We start from the raw sequence: 17,166 nt of genomic DNA on the forward strand, positions 1-17,166 counted from the left end.
GTTAAAATTGCTCTACCTTCATCCATGTGTTTTGTCACATCCTCAAAGAATTCAATAATGCTTGTGAGGCATGTCCTGCCCCTTACAAAGCCTTACTGACTATCTCTAATCAAATTATGGTTTTCCAAGCAATCATAAATCCTGTCTCTCAGAATCCTCTCCAATAATTTGCCCACCACCGACATAAGTCTGATTGGTCTGTAATTCCCAGAATTATCCCTATTCCCTTTCTTGAACAAGAAACTACTACCTTCAGTCTTCATGGAACAAGTGGGACATTCTACTGTGTCACAAAGCATAGAAGATTTGACATTTATCAGATTTTGAAATGGTCCAGAGCTGTCAATATAATGGAGGATTTAAGATCAGTGTAATGAAAATTAATCCATCATTAGAAGATCTGGCTATTACAGCAGAAGTCAGAGTTTGAGCAGCAATGATAAATGATTGCCAGGAATGCAGAAGGAACATTCAATAGGTGCTCCAGGTGTGAAATAGTGCATGAATTGCTCACAATGGAAAGCCAGGATCCTCAAAATAATATGAAGCAGGAAATTATGAGCAAGAGGTTGAAGATAATGATTACTCATAACATGGTGCTTTAGTCCTATGCTGATTATGTTAGTTAACAGACTCAGCAGTGCTATGCAATACTTGTACTTTGACAGCATGTGAAGCAAATTAATAATCATTACCTTCATTTACTACTTAGGATAGATGAAAGACTAAGGAATAGAAAAGTACTACTTGCTTTATATTTGGAAGTGAATATATGTTGAGATCACTAAAGAGATTTGTAATTTTAATTAAAATTGCTTGAGTTGAGTTAGAGCTTTATAAGAACCATTCTAATACCTAGTGAGATGCTTGTACCATTGAATAAACCTTTTATGAAAGGCACACAAACAAAACTGCATCCCCTTAACAAAACTTAAAGTTTCTTAGAGAGTAGGATTGAGCTTCTCAAAAACAAATTGAAATTGATAAGCGAATGAGCAACTATATTTATTTTGTTTAATTAGGGTATGTTGTAAAACACTTCCTGTAAGGAAGAAAGCCAGGTCAAAGTGTGACTCAAGCTAATGTACGTTTAGATACCTTGAGATTTGAAAAAACCCTTTTCAAACATAACTGTCTTTAAGTTTCAAAACTAAACCACACTTACTCAAAGTATGCAAAAGGCCCATGTTTATTGGTTATTTTGAATTTTATTTTGTTTTGTGCAAAACAAATAAACAATCACTGACGTGTGATAGAACATATCAACTTTGACATTATGGAATATTTTGCAAGAAATTTTTTTAAAAACTGCCAAATCAGGTTGAATCCACTAAATAGTGACAAATACAGTGAGTATAAAGTCAAAATCTTTTTTAGTGAAGCACTTTGAAAGTGGCAGAAATTGATTCATATTGTCAGTAATGCTCTTCTAAAATCCACAAATCATGCATTATTTTATATCCACCTTCAAATAGACACGGTCTTTAATTCACCAGCATCCAATTGTAAGTTCTCAATAATTTGAGGGACTCTATATTTAATTAGCTTGTGGTCCTGAAATGTGTGTGAATAGGAAAGTAAGCCACTGCTATATTTGGCGACTATAAAAGACAGCTGTGATATCCAGAAGTGGTGGAATTATTGCAATAAAATTAAAATAGATGCACATTGAAATTAGAAACAGCCTCATAGTTTGAACAAAACAAACAATTAAATATGTGTTTTTAAATAGTTTTGCTTTTTTGATAAGGACAAAATGATCTAGTCAGAAGATCCTGACCAAGGTTAAAAATTGTTGCTTTAGCCAATTTACAAACAACATGATTTGCAGCAGTCAGACCACTTATTATGCAATCACATGTATAACTGTTGTAACATATTTATGACTAATGGGTACATTGTTATTGGATGTATTGTACTGTTCGAACCTAGTTAAAATATTGGTGTTTAATTTGGACTTTGAATTCAGTCTCATTATTTCTCATAGGAACATAGATAATAGGCCAATCCGCCTCTCTAACCTATTCCAACATTCAATAGGATCATGGTTTATCTTAAATTCCACGTTTCCAACTACTTCTGATAACGATTTTTGAGAAGAGTTGTAGCTCAGGTTGATGATAAGTCTAAGTCAGCTTGCGTAGCTGGAAGGTTTGTTTTCATACATTGTGTCACCATACTAGATAACATCATCAGTGAGAGTCTCCGGTGAAGCCTGTCCCCCCCTCTCTATTTATAGGTTTTGGTTTCTTAAGGTGGATGATGTCATTTCCGGTTCTTTTTTTCAAGATAAGGTAGATAGGATCTCAATCAATGTGCTTATTGATGGAGTTCTAATTAAAATGCCATGCCTCTAAGAATTCTTTGTTTCGCCTATCCTAGGATGTGTGTATTGTCCCAGTGAAAGTGGTGTCCTTCTTTGTCTGTATGTATAGAAACTAGTGATAGACATATCAGAAATTACCTCCAGACTACTCAAACCCCTTGTCATCATGGTAGCCCACAAACCTTACCAACACATTTAAACAGCGATTAATGAACCTAAAGGATCCATTAGATACTACCAGCAAAACTAATGTCATTTACAGGATACTATGCAAGAACTGTAAAAACACTACATCGGACAAACTAGCAGGAAACTTGCCAGCAGGATACATGAACACCAACTGGCCACCAAAAGACATAACCCACTATCACTAGTTTCTATACAGACAGAAAGAAGGACATCACTTTGACTGGGACAACACACACATCCTAGGACAGGCGAAACAAAGACACACACGAGAACTCTTAGACGCATGGCATTCTAACCAGAATTCCATCAATAAACACATCAATTTAGATCTTATCTACCTTTCCTTGGGGAAAAAAAAATGTAAATAACATCACCCACCTTAAGAAACCAAGACCTATAAAGAGAGAGGTGGGACACACCACCAGCGCTTCACTGGAGACTCTCACTGATGATGTCACCTAGTAAAGGACAAAACATCTGAAAACAAACCTTCAAGCACAGCGTGCTAATATACATACTTCTGATAACCTTGGAGTCCCTTGCCTAAGAATCTATGTACCTCTGTCTTAAAAAAAAATTCAATGACCCCCATCTCCACTGCCATCTGATGCAGAGAGTTTTAAAGCTGCACTACCTTAGAGGATAGAACTAATCTCTGTCCTAAAAGTATATACTTAATTTTAAAACAGCTTACCTTAGTCTGGACTGACCTTCAAGAGGAAGCAGCCTTTCCATCTTCACCTTGTCAAGATCACTAATGATCTTATTCATCTTAATCAAGTCAACCCTCACTCTTCTAAACTCCAGTGGAAACAAGCCCAGTCTGTCCAACCTTTCCTCAGAAGACAAACCACTTATTCCAGGCTCAATCTGGTGATCCTTTTCTAAACCACCACATTTACATCTTTCTCTAAATAAGGAGATGAAAATGACATACATCTTACGTTCAAGTAGTAGACAAACTAGTTAATGGTAGCGTGGTTGTGTTTTATCACAAGGCCAAATGGTTATTATAGACAAAATAAATGGAAAATGATGGGGTTTGGGCTTGAGACATAAGAAAAGTTGTTGATAAATTCGCCTTGATTATCAGTCAATGACAAATTCAGGAACACATTGAAAACATGAACAGTGTAGGTAGAAGTCCTTCAATCATTAAATCCTTTGAACAAAATCACAGGGTGATCAATGAAATGCACTTTACCTAATAAATTCAACATGTTTAGCTTCACACACTAAAAACCAAAACCACATTTACCTCATCTTTAGAAGTTAAGTTCCCAAAAATAGTAGTGTTAAATTTGTACCAGAACTCTGATGTGGAGTGTAATGGTGAACAAAATTAATTAATCAGACAAATCCAGAAATCAAATACTCACCATCGAGTGGAGACTTTGCTATTCCATCCTCCCTCCTTAGATGGTGAGATGACATCTCCAGCTCGGTGTGTACATAGTTTTGGCTGCATCTAATGACATCTTCTGAAAAAAGTAGTCATTAAAGTACAATGAGACTTTGATCAGATGGACCAGTGGGCTGATGTGTGGCAGGTGGAGTTTAATTTAGATAAATGTTGGGTGCTGCATTTTGGAAAGGCAAATCAGGGCAGGACTTATGCACTTAATGGGAAGGTCCTGTGGAGTGTTGCTGAACAAAGAAACCGTGGGGTGAAGGTTCATAGTTCTTTGAAAATGATGTCGCAGGTGACAGGGTAGCGAAGAAAGCATTTGGTATGCTTGCCTTTATTAGTCAGTGCATTGAGTATAGGAATTAGGAGGTCATGTTGCTGCTGTACAAGACATTACTTCAGCCACTTCTGCAGTACTGCATCTGATTCTTGTCTCCCTGCTGGAGAAAAGATGTTGTGAAACTTGAAAGGGTTCAGAAATGATTTACAAGGACATTGCTCGGGTTGGAGGGTCTGAGTTATAGGCAGAGACTGAATAGGCTGTGCCAATTTCTCTGGAGTGTCTTAGGCTGAGGGGTGATCTTATAAAGGATTATAAAATCATGAGGGGCATGAATAGGGTGAATAGTCAAGGTCTTTTCACAGGGTAGAGTCGTCGTAATACTAGACGACATAGATTTAAGCTGAAAAGAGAAAGATTTAAAAAGGAGCAAAGGGAAATTTTTTCACAGAGGGTGATGTGTGTATGGAATGAGCTGCCAGAGGTGTTGGTGGAGGCTGGTACAATACTTAAAATGCAGCTGGATAGGTATCTGAATAGGAAGGGTTTAAGAGAGGTATGGGCCAAATACTGGCAAATGGGACTAGATTAATTTTGAATATCTAGTCAGCATGGATGAGTTGGACAGAAGGGTCTGTATACGTGCTGTCCATCTCTATGACTCTATCATCATTTACACTGTAACCTCTAAACTGCCAGTAGACATTCCATGGTGATAAAGCAAAACATATCCCTTGCTGTCACTCCACCCAAATGGAGACTAGCAACACACTGCTTCTGCTTCACATATGGCACTTGAGTGGATAGATCAGCCAGCAGCCTTTACCTTGAAGTGGCAGTTTAGCGTAGAATGCAAGTCAGTAGTGAGTAGTTGTAGGAAAAAGAGACGTATAAAATATGAAAGGGCTAAAAGACACAATGCTGCATTGATATCAGAAGTGGTACCTGTCAGTTGTGGACTCCAGTGAGCCAGGGTATATTATCACAATCAGTCCAGAGATGGACAATTTTTAGTCTGGTGGATTGACCACGGTCAGTGAGGTGGTTGGTCGAATGCAAATCCATGGAATAGTACCCACATCAGTCAGCCATGGTCAGTCCCAGAAGTGTGGAAAATTACTCCAAACTTGGCTGGTTGGGCAGTCAGGGCCATCTTGCACATTCAGTCCAGGCAACAGACAAGGCTACAGAATTTGTCCAGGTGATGGAAAACAGTCGATGGTGGGGATGTATGTAATCCAGGTTTTATTTGAGAGTCCAGCTGTGGTGACAAGGCAGCTCAAATCTGAAAATTGGTTTACTTGTATTCATTAACTGAGGAACAGTCATGATTGTGGGGTTAATTGCATATTGTATGATGTGGTCTGCCAAGATAGGGAAGAGAATTGGATGGTACAAAATGAGTTGTTAAGGCAGGATATTGCTGGGGCTATATTTTAAGTCTCAGGAACTCACTGCAGCAAACAAATTCTAAAGTTCACCTCGATGATCCAAAAATCAACTGTTCAATAAACTTGCAATATTGACAAAGCAGCACCAAAAATGGGAAGATGAATAACATTTGTTTGTAATAAGGGGCTGACTTCAGGTGAATGGGAGGCTACTCAAGGACTAATGTAGTAATCAACAATCACAATGTAATTCATACTCCAGAATCATCAATATTCCTCAAGTGCTCCTCAGTCTGGCCAAGGGTGGACTATAAACCAGTCCAGGCAGCATTCAAGGAGCAGGAGAATCGACGTTTCGGGCATAAGCCCTTCTTCAGGATTACTGAAGCATCTGCAGTCCTCACTTTCTCCTATAAACCAGTCCAGGCAACAGGCCTGATTGCATGCTCTTGTTTTGAGATTGAGATTATGACCAAAGTGGAGTCCATTTCAGACCTTCATGCTGGTAGGAACCCTTGGGGTTTAGGTGTATAATTAGCCCCCTAAACAACATTTTAGGCAGGAAGAACTCCCCAATTCACTGCATTGTGCAAACCATTCAAACCAGTGCTGGTTTCCTGTAGGTGCAGGGTGCAAGTGGTTGCACATCAAAACATTGATTCTCCTGCTCCTCAGATGCTGCCTGATTTGCTGTGCTTTTCCAGCACCACACTCTCAACTGTGTTTCAAAAAGGCCAATCCAGGAGGCACTGATTTCTTTGGAGTGTATATCTTACTGAAAAATAGATAACTTGGTCTGAAATATGAATGATAAATCAATCACACTTTGTCTAATACATCAAAGTGAAATCCCAAGTCATAACTAAGAAACTTTAGACAAGGCCAAGACAGAAAGACTACCCAAAAGCTTGTCCCTCCAATCCTTGCATCTTGCTGCAATATGAAAATCTCTAATGCTTTAGTTCTGTGGCAGATATTGGATTATTTGGGGTCAGTGTGAATTTGTTTCATATACATATTGAAAAGTTGTCCAGTTCCAATTTCATGTACATATTCAAAGTTTGTGAGAAGATTTGTAGCTCGGGTGCTCGTTGCTGTGGTTCTGTTCGCCGAGCTGGAAGTTTTCGTTGCAAACGTTTCGTCCCCTGTCTAGGTGACATCCTCAGTGCTTGGGAGCCTCCTGTGAAGCACTTCTGTGGTGTTTCCTCCGGCATTTATAGTGGCCTGTCCCTGCCGCTTCCGGTTGTCAGTTTCAGCTGTCCACTGTAGTGGCCGGTATATTGGGTCCAGGTCGATGTGTTTGTTGATGGAGTTTGTGGATGAGTGCCATGCTTCTAGGAATTCCCACGCTGACGACAAGCAACATGAATTCGACTGGGACAACACTACCATTATAGGGCAAGCCAAACAAAGAACAGCCAGGGAATTCCTAGAAGCATGGCACTCATCCACAAACTCCATCAACAAACACATAGACCTGGACCCAATATACCGGCCACTACAGCGGACAGCTGAAACTGACAACCGGAAGCGGCAGGGACAGGCCACTATAAATGCCGGAGGAAACACCACAGAAGCGCTTCACAGGAGGCTTCCAAGCACTGAGGATGTCACCTAGGCAGGGGACGAAACGTTTGCAACAAAAACTTCATGTACATATTCAATTATTTCAGTAATATTGGAACATCTATCCAATTTGAGTAGAATGTACATTTTGTCCTTTTGAGCAAATAAAGAAAAATCCCTCAGTTGTAATCACAGATTTATATACCTTACAACCTGTACAAATAAGCACTTACCAGATCCAAATAACTTCTGGCAAAATATTCCAAACCACTCAAACTACAATTATAGCTGAGAAGCCTTCATACACAAAATCCTTTTGTACTGAAATAGTGTATATTAATCACTGTAAAGGTGTCAAGAGACTTGTGGAAAAAAAAAATCTTTTTATCCAGCACCAATTGTAGCCAAGAACTAACCTCTCTGGGATTCAATATTTGTATGGCTCTTAGCCCAGTATGGGGTGCGTTTGCTGCTACGATACATACCAAGTGAAAAATTGCGTATTTGATTAATTATATGGGAAGAAAACTTTTTGAAAACCTGCCAAAAAAATCAGCTTGTTGAATCTCCAAAGAATCTATAATTTACAGTTTTCAGTGAATACTAACCCCAGTAATGTAATACTTTCATGGGTTAAAAGTCACATGTGGATCCATGATAGAACTATCACCTAAAAGAAAGGTACAAATTGGAAATAAAAGTTGCAGAATAGTTCAAACAACACGCATAAACAACTTGAACTTTATGGTTCAATGAACCTTTGAATCGGTATCCTATGCAGCTATCATTTATGGTAAGCAATAAATTCTAGATATCATCAGTTGTTAGATGGTCCCCAAAAATGGCTGCTGCTACTGGATATCAAATATAGTTCATTTTTAAAATACAACACTTAAATGACAAAACTAATTTTTTTTAAATAACGTTTTCTTTAATGAATTGGAGTACTGCAGTTGCATTGACCATTTCCTAATGTCTTGAATTCTGTTCCAATATATTCCAAACGCATTTACACACAGATGTCCTCCCAACCAAGTTAAAGCCCATTTCACAAAATGCTTATTTCCAGAGGAACGATTAGCAATAAAGGAAAATTTTAATTGACAAATAACTTTATTGTTATGCATGCAAATACATTTCAAGTACTGCAAACTGTCCCAATTATCTTTCAAACACCGAAATTCATGATACTCTATTCTAGTGTACAGCCCAAGCTATTAGCTCTTCAATTCAGTGCTACAGCAAACAAGGTTTTGTACACAAAGAATTAAACCTTTGCTATTCAGTATCACAAAACTAATCAATACAGACCTAAATGGCCTAGCATTCATATTCCATCCTACTCCTAAAACAAAAGGTAACAGATGACCAACAATTTGGAAGTCAAATTGAAATTAACAAATGGAATAGAACTTATTCCCTATTTAATTAACAGAGCACTTTAAAAAAATTATACATTTTAAATATAAGCCAAGTAGGTGTAGTAAAAATGACCATTAAATCCATCTTATTGATGGTGCCTCCTTTATACATGACGGATGTGTACCATCTTTAATTTCATTTACATTTCAATCGAACAATAGATTTGCAAAGAAAATGTCTAATACAGACGTAAAATATTCACACTTGAGCTCCACAATCTGTTGTACAATTGACAAAACAGGCCTCTTTTCCCAACTTTTCCAGCTAAGCAATTTTTCTAAAGATTTTATTTTTGCAGCAAACATATTTTTCCTAACTTTCAGGGAAAAGAATATGCAAAACGGCATAAATGCAGACAGCAAACGCTGCAAGCTAATCACAACGCTTCAAGTGGCTGTACAGTGGGCATGTGTAGTACAAATAAGAACCACATGTGTGTTGTATCACAACTACAGTATAATGTATTTCTCTTGCCCAGCTAAGGAATTGCATGCATTTCCATGCCTTTGATTAACTGAGGCCTTCACTGGATGGGTTTATGGAATATGTGCAGGTGACCTAATTCTGATGTAATGCATCTTGGGCCCATGCAGCAGAACTGCACAGGAATGGATTCCATTTAAATGTTTAAAATAAAAGTTGACTGATTCTCAAAATGATGATACGTTACCATTAACGTGCATCAGTTGTTAAAAAAAAAAGCAACCAGTTTCCCCAATACCCCTCTAGCAGAGCACAACCAAGTATTTGTTTTAAAGAATGCAATTTTAAAATAAAAAAGATACATACACAAGATTAATTTATGTAATATATATTCACCCTCAGAAAGCACTGAAGATGCTATTTGTAGATTTGTAGCACAGAGGGCGGTCATTTCCCCGAGGGCTGCATTCTATTTTCGGAGGGTTATTCTGATACTCCTAGGTTCCTAAAATATCTTGGTCATGTTCAAATAGCATGTAACACCCTCAAGATAGTTAAAGTTATAATTTATTTTCCTCAATTCAGACATCAATAAATATATCTCTAAAAGGATTTTTAAAATGTTTTTGGGGGGACAGGGTAGTATGGGTTATTTCTGAAAATTAGTTGATGGGGCCTCTTGTCTCTCTCTAAAATTTGATTCACAGGGCCTATTTTCTACCACTAGAGGGAGAAAGCAATTATATACAATTCACTGAGACCCCACAGTGGCAGGGAATAAGTACTGCAGCAGCACCCAATGTACAATTTCTTTTGAAATATTCTATATTCCAGTCTGATGGTTTTGTTCCAAAGCTTGGTAATCTTTGCAGGATATGGATCAATGTAACTCATGCAAGGATAAGAAAAAAACTTCAAAAAACCCCTGTTCCTACTTTAAAGTCTGTTAGGGACTTGAGTTTGACTCTTTTTTTTTCCAAATACCTATGCTCGCTTGTTGCGTGGCCAACAAGAAAAGCACTGGACACTCATAAATGTTATGATTTGTGAAAAATAGATATGCTCAAATAGGCATTCATTTGTTACAGCAATACAGCAACTTCCATTTATAATTAACACATTCATAAGCAATAATCAGAACTGTGTGCAACTCTTGTGATTATTGAATATTTGAATTGTGGAAATCTTTAAAGTCTTCCAGGTTATTAATAATGCAATTGGAAAGCTGAAATAAAACCGGAAATTTTAAATGGAAACTACAGTACACATCATTTGAAAACATTATGTACTTGTACATAAAATTTACATTAAATATTGTTCCTATGCTACTTACTTTAATGTCTAACACCACGTGCCTAAAGCATTGGTGCATGTTTTGGTTCACTCTGAATCTATATTGTTAAGAGCAGCTTTGGTTGAAAATTAAATTACTGCAAAAGAAGAACTTGTAAAATGGTCTTCAGTCAGTTTAGCTTTAGATTGCTTACTAGTGGCTGTCAATACCAGTATCCAGATTTTAAAAAGGTTTCAATGTGTACAAGTTCAGAGATATGGACTAAAGACCATGTAAACACACAAAGACTGATAACTTCAGACTACAATAGGTGCATAGATCTCAGTAACTATAAGCTTCGGTATATGATACTGAGTAGGAGGCCCACAAAATTTTAAATGTACAATATCACTCCTTCATTACAAAAACCTAAATAAATCCTATTATAAATAGGAAGAGATTTCATGATACTGCCTAATGCAATTATAAACATCAAGCAGCAAACTGCCTTATCACTCTGTGCAAATATCCTCCAGGAAAAAATGTTCAACCCTCAGGGAAGTGCACAAAACTGTTTTAAAAACTCTGACACTTTGTTGTGGTATTGTGTATCAGTTTAACAACTCAGACGACCAATAACATGATCTTGCAGAAGTTGTTTACCAGCAGAACACCTCCTTTGCAGCTACCTGGTGAAAGTCGTGCTTGGTTTAAAATATCCCAGTACGATTTTCAGAACAATCAACTTCACAGAAGTCATCAAAACATAAAAAAATGCAAAATTTAAACAATAGGACAATAGAGATAGAGACTGGAGGGTACTGTTAACCATAGGGTACTAGTAAATGGCATACCTACATAGCAGAAATTACATACATGCAACAGTGTCTTGCTTTAAAAAAGGGAATTATTGATACAGTTCTATTAATTTGCAATGTTTGATCCAAAACACCACCCATTATAAAATAAGCAAGCTGAATACAAGCTTGGGAATCAACAGAATGTTATTAGATAGACTAAGACAGTTAAACTTTTAATCTGTTTTTTATGAATGGATGCATCATTACTCCTCTGACTGCTGGTCTAAGCTATGAAAACAAAGCTCCTACTATAATTCTCAAAAAGGCCAACTCAGAAACTTCACAAAGGGAAATGATGAAAAGCCACATAGCTTAGCCCTCAATTTCTCTTATGTAAAATTGAGAAAAGGTTACAGTTAAAATAAACAATATCCATAAGTATCACAATCATGGATTTTTGTAAACAATTTTTAAACACTTTTACTGTCAATGGTGCCTAACTACTTTATAAGTCAATCTACCAGTCTCCCAGAGTACATTAAACATGCGTGCAATGGCAAACTTAAATTGTACCTTAAATTAACTAGAAAGCATCACCATGATTATGACCATTAGTATTTTTATCAAAAAAAAACTACTGATATTCTTGGCATTTCCTTGTGTCTGATTAAATTGAAGACAGCTGTTTTAAACTGGACTGTCAGATGTGACTTTGGATTGTTCAAATTTATTACAGTACTTTTGGGCTCTTGCTGCATAATGGACGAACATTATATGTTGCAGTAAATACAAAGAAACAGTCAGAAATTCTTAAAATAGAGAGGATGAAAAACAAGAGACCAGCAGAAACTGGTTTATCATTCAGTGCAAACACCACACAATGCAGGAGTTCCAAAATACAGTTTTCATTCTGTACTTTATATACAGCAAATAGAATAGCAAATAAAAATCAGAAACCTCAAAACAGCCAAATATTTTGAACACAGCTATGATCAAACAGCATTTTATGTAAACCAATTAGCATAACACGTTCATGTAATTTGGGGTGACAAGTTTATTGCCATTAAAAAACATTTCACTATCTTACATACTTCAAAATCTAATTAAAATCTTTACCAATAATCTAAGATTTAATGATAAGACAAGGCATTTTTTGAAGCAAGTGTTCAAATTTTAGCTACATATTTGGGAATTTTTGTCTTTGGTGTTTGGGGGTGGATAGAAGGCAGTTAGTCTCTTTTTTTTTTAAATATTCTGTACCTGCTTCTTCTCATTACTACCTGCTCAACAAAATAGGCAATGATGCAGTTCCTTGATGCTACAAATCCACCAATATCAGAATACTATCAGCTAAATGTCTATCCAAGATGCATCAAAACTGACAAATTCTTCAGGGGACGAATGAACTGATTTTACACAAAGTTGTTGATTAGCCTGTGTGATTATTGGTGCCAAGAAAGTGAAAACATGCTGTCATGCTAACCAAAAGAAAAATCTGTGAACTCTCGAAATCTGAATTATAAATTGAAAATGTTGGAAATACTAAATTGGATCAGGAAGCATTTGTGGAAAGAAAAACAGAATAACGTTTCAAGTTAGTAACTTTCTCTTCCACAGTTGCTGCTTGACCTAAGTATTTCCACAATTTTCTGTTAATATGTCATCTTAACCAAATGATCAATCTGGCAGGATAATTTCATTTTATTTTCCTGAGGCACACCTTGGTAGATAATAAGTGGCAATGTCAAAATGTTTCCGTGATTCCACCCCACTTAATGTTTGCTTTATGTATTTGTTTAAACAGATAACTAATGGTATTTTCCAATTTTTCCATCTTATTTTACCATATTTGCTATGGAATCTGTTGGTAAACTGTATTTTGAAACTCTAATTATGCATTTTTTAAAAAAGTGAAAAGTACATTCCTTCCACCATTTAACAAAACAAGTTTCCTATGAAAAGTGCAACAATATTATGAAACTAAATCTTACCATAACAGCTCGAAAATACAGTTTTCCAAGCCATTATCTTCTTACAATTTTGTGTGAATTATACACAAAAACATATATAAAAGAAATAGAAGAGGAGGTAAAGTCATAGTTAGCTTTCACCAGATGTATTACTGCAAGGCTCTGCTGGTTAACAACTGAGTTGTTTACGTTCTACATTAGCCATTGTGAATAAGAATGGCTAAGTTACTGCACCGGCTCACAACAGACTCATAAAAGACTGCTTTAAAGCATTTAGTAGAATGATGTCCAAATTCCAAGATTCACTGGGAATTTGAATTTGTTATCTGACTAAAGTTAATTTATTTGTCAAAATGATTAATTCAGGAGGGCTTTTGTAGTATCAAAAATGTCCACAGGAATTTGGTGCCCCCATATTGTTCTTTTAAAAAAATACATAATATAACATACACACATATATACAAATTCATGTGTTATATATTATATTATATAATAAAGAAAGCAAAATTAATTGCTTTTAAATGTTGGTGCAAGCACAAAACATTTCAGCTTCCATTGACTAGAGTCTCGCCATTAGTTGCAGGTTTCATGTCTTTATCTTCTGACAACTTGACTGCAGCTGTTTTCAGGACTAAATTACTAATGTTGAAGGAAGCAGTCACAGGCGGGGAGGTGACGTAGCCAACAGAGGCAGTAGTGGGCTGGTTAAAGCCAGAAGTTATCGGTATCATCTTCTGTTCCTCTCTTGATAGAAAGAGAATTACAAAAAATGGCTGTTAAGATAGTCAAATTAGTTTCAACAATGTTTTCATTAAGTTATCCAATATCTTTTTAATTAATTGATTTCATGTCGCTATATACTTGGCCCCCTATTCAACACCTGGCAGACAAATCACATAAAGCTAAGTCTTTGCAGAGTTGAGGATGATCACATCAGCCATGATCTCATTAAATGGCGGAGCAGACTTGATGGACTGAATGGCCTACTACTGCTCCTATATCTTATGGCCTTGCTACTAATGGTCATAATCTTAAAAGACTACAGCACTGAAAAAGGCTCTTCGGCCCATCAAGTCTTTTCAAGTCAAAAATAAGCACCTAATAATTCTTATCACATTTCCAGCACTTGGCCCATAGCCTTGGGATTACAAGTACACATGTAAATACTTCTTAAATGTTTTGAGGAATTGTGCCTCTGCCAGCTTTACATGCCATGAGTTCCAGATTCCCACCAACCTCTGGGAAAACATTTTTCCCTTAGATTTCCTCAATCTCCTGCCTCTTAACTGATATCTATACCCTCTGGTCATTGATTCCTCCAACCAAGGGAAACATTTCTTTCCACATACCCCGCTTAATTTTACACATCTCAAATCATAAACCACCTTAGTCTCCTGTGCTTCAAGGAAATCAACCCCAGTCCTGTTGGGTTGAGAGATTTTATTGGGCTGGGGGCTAGGCAAGTCAGTTTGATTCGTGGAGATCATCAAGTTGGCTCTCGTGGGTAGTCCAGTTGTTAGGTTTTATAGGGTTGGGGGCTAGTCAGGTCTTCCAAGGAGGTAGCCCTATAGTTGGCTTTAGTCGTGTGCTGAAGACTGGTCAGTTTGGCTCAGGTGTATAAGGCAAATTGGGTTGGAGGAAGAGAAGATTCTGTCTTATCTGTAAACTGGGTATGAGGAAGTAGATTCAAGCTGTTAAACCTGCCAAGTTTCATCTTCCTTTGTAGATGCTACACATTACTTTCCACAAATGCCCTAAAAGGAAACAGAGTACACTCATGGAAGGTCACAAGTGTAAACCAGAGTCTGAGAATTGGCTGAAATGCTGTGCTTATCAAATCTCTTAAATGGCCTCATACATAATTCATGTGTTAATTAAACATAGTGTTGGCTGCTGAACACTATCAAATATACTGTCCAAACTGTTTTTTAGGAATCTCCTATTAAAATCAGCTATCCTAACATAATTAAACAGTTATCAGCAGAATCACAAATATTTTTCAATTTAAGAAACATGAATGAAGTTTTCCTGGACATTAGACTCTCTCCCCTAGAACAGAGCTACGCTAAAGTGAATTCACACTGCTACATCCTATATTGATTCTGCTAAATCTTTTCCAGCAAGAAAAGGCAGTTACTGTACAGGGTCTCACTTCAAATCAACATTCTCTGCCAGTGCTAACCATTTAGTGGCATATTACTATAAACAATTCTTTTCATGAGCAAACTTCCATACTTAGTGAATCCACAAAATAGAAAGAGTAAATAGAATTTTTGCACCTAGGACTTAAACATATCTGAGCAGTACAAATAAATGTCAGTTTAAATTTAAAGATTTAATATTAAATTCAGAACTCAAGTAATTTGCTCCATTCAGCATTACGTGTCAGCCTTGGTTCAGTGGTAAAATTCATGTATTCTAACATTACATGGGATTCAGGGTTAGCTTGCCATTTCGAGACAAAATTGGCTTAATGACATGAGACAGAGTGATGGTGGAGGGCTTATTTTCAGACTGGAGACTTGTAACCAGCGATTTTCCACAGGGATCGATTTTGGATCAACTTTTGTTTGTAATTTATATAAATGACATGGATGACAAATGTAGAAAGCATGGTTACTAAGTTTGTAGATGACACAGGTTGGTAGTACAGTGGACAGTGAAGACAGTTATTTAAGATTACAAAGAGATCTTGGTCAATTGGGTCAATGGGCTGAAGAATGACAAATGGAGTTTAATTTGGATAAATGACAGGCATTACATTTTGGTAAAACAAAGACAAGATGTATACATTTAAAAGTAGGGCCTTGGGCAGTGTTGTGTAACAGAAAGACCTAGGAGTTCCAAGTAAATAATTCTTTGAAGAAGTCATTTCATATGCTTGCCTTCTTTGCTCAGACCTTTAAATATAAGAGTTAGAACATCGTGTTGAGGTTGTACAGGTTGTTGGTAAAGCCTCTTCTGGAGTACTGCATCCAGTTCTGGTCAGTGTGTTTTACTGAAAGGATATTATTAAGCTGGAAAGGGTTCAAAAGAGATTTACTAGGATGTTGCCAGGAATGGAGGGTTTGAGTTATAAGGAGAGGCTAGATAAGCCATGATTTTTCCACAGGAACGTTGGAGGTTGAGAGGTGATCTTGTAGATGTTTATTAATAAATGAAGAATATAGATAAGGTGAATGGCAGGTGTCTTTTCCCTAGGGGATTTCAAGACTAGGGAGCATATCTCAAAGGTGAGAGGAGAAAGATTTTAAAAAGACAGGTGAGGCAATTTAGTTTAAATAGACAGTGGCTTGTGTGTAGTATGAACTTCCAGAGGAAGTGGTGGATGTGGCTACAGTTACAATATTTAAGACATTTAGGTGAGTACACGAATAGGATATGTTTGGAGGGATATGGGCCAAGCACAGACAGGTGGGACTAATTTAGTTTGGGATTACGGTGGGTATGGACTGGTTGACCGAAGGATCTGTTTCCATGCTGTATGACTATTATCTTGAACAACTGCTCGTTAATATTTACACTTCTGTCATTTGGAAAACTTGACAAAATAATTAATATTGCTATATTATTCAATTTAAACTTCTTTTCATCCCTAAACAATTCTGTGCTTGTTAATTATTTTTACTTTTAATATGCTTAAACATTGCTTTTTCCTCTTCATGATAACTTTTTTTCATTATTGCTTTTCAGTTTCTTTTATTACCTTGATACCATCATTTCCTATCATGACTTTCATTAATATAGTTAGCCTCAATTTATTATATATATTCCATTTAAGGTTGTTTCAATTCAAATCCATTTACCCATGGGACTGATTTACCTCTCTTTCACTGTAAAGCAGGATACAAGTACTTGCTCATTAAGATTTCACACTGCTGTTCTGCTGACTGGTTTGCTCACTTTCCCACCCAGGTAGTTTAGACTAGATGTCTTCTAATCTGACTGAATTTTTAGCTTTAACCATTCATTTCCCTTTTTATTTTGATATTTAAAGTATTTGTGCAATGGCCACTCTTTCACAGTTATTTCCTGCTTAGTTATTTATTCCATTTGATTTAACAGAACTAAAGTCAGGCAAATGCTTCTTTCCTTTCCAATCTAAATTACACAATAAT

The 17,166-nt window shown here is 36.7% G+C and overlaps 1 protein-coding gene across 8 annotated transcripts in view; it reads right to left on the reverse strand.

The window, feature by feature from the left end:
- Nucleotides 1–8,254: 8,254 nt before the first annotated feature.
- rc3h2 (ring finger and CCCH-type domains 2) overlaps nucleotides 8,255–17,166 on the reverse strand; it is a 124,818-nt gene continuing 115,906 nt past the window's right edge. For all 8 annotated transcript variants that reach the window (XM_043720120.2, XM_043720119.2, XM_043720115.2 and 5 more), the window contains one exon: nucleotides 8,255–13,792. In XM_043720120.2, coding sequence (XP_043576055.1) covers nucleotides 13,594–13,792 — 199 coding nt within the window. In that variant the 3' untranslated portion in view covers nucleotides 8,255–13,593. The remainder of the gene's footprint in view (nucleotides 13,793–17,166) is intronic.

This window comes from Chiloscyllium plagiosum, unplaced genomic scaffold (assembly GCF_037043375.1).
Source record: "Chiloscyllium plagiosum isolate Xiang-an unplaced genomic scaffold, Cpla_swu_hap1 HiC_scaffold_21, whole genome shotgun sequence".
In the NCBI taxonomy this organism is placed as follows: Eukaryota; Metazoa; Chordata; class Chondrichthyes; order Orectolobiformes; family Hemiscylliidae; genus Chiloscyllium; species Chiloscyllium plagiosum.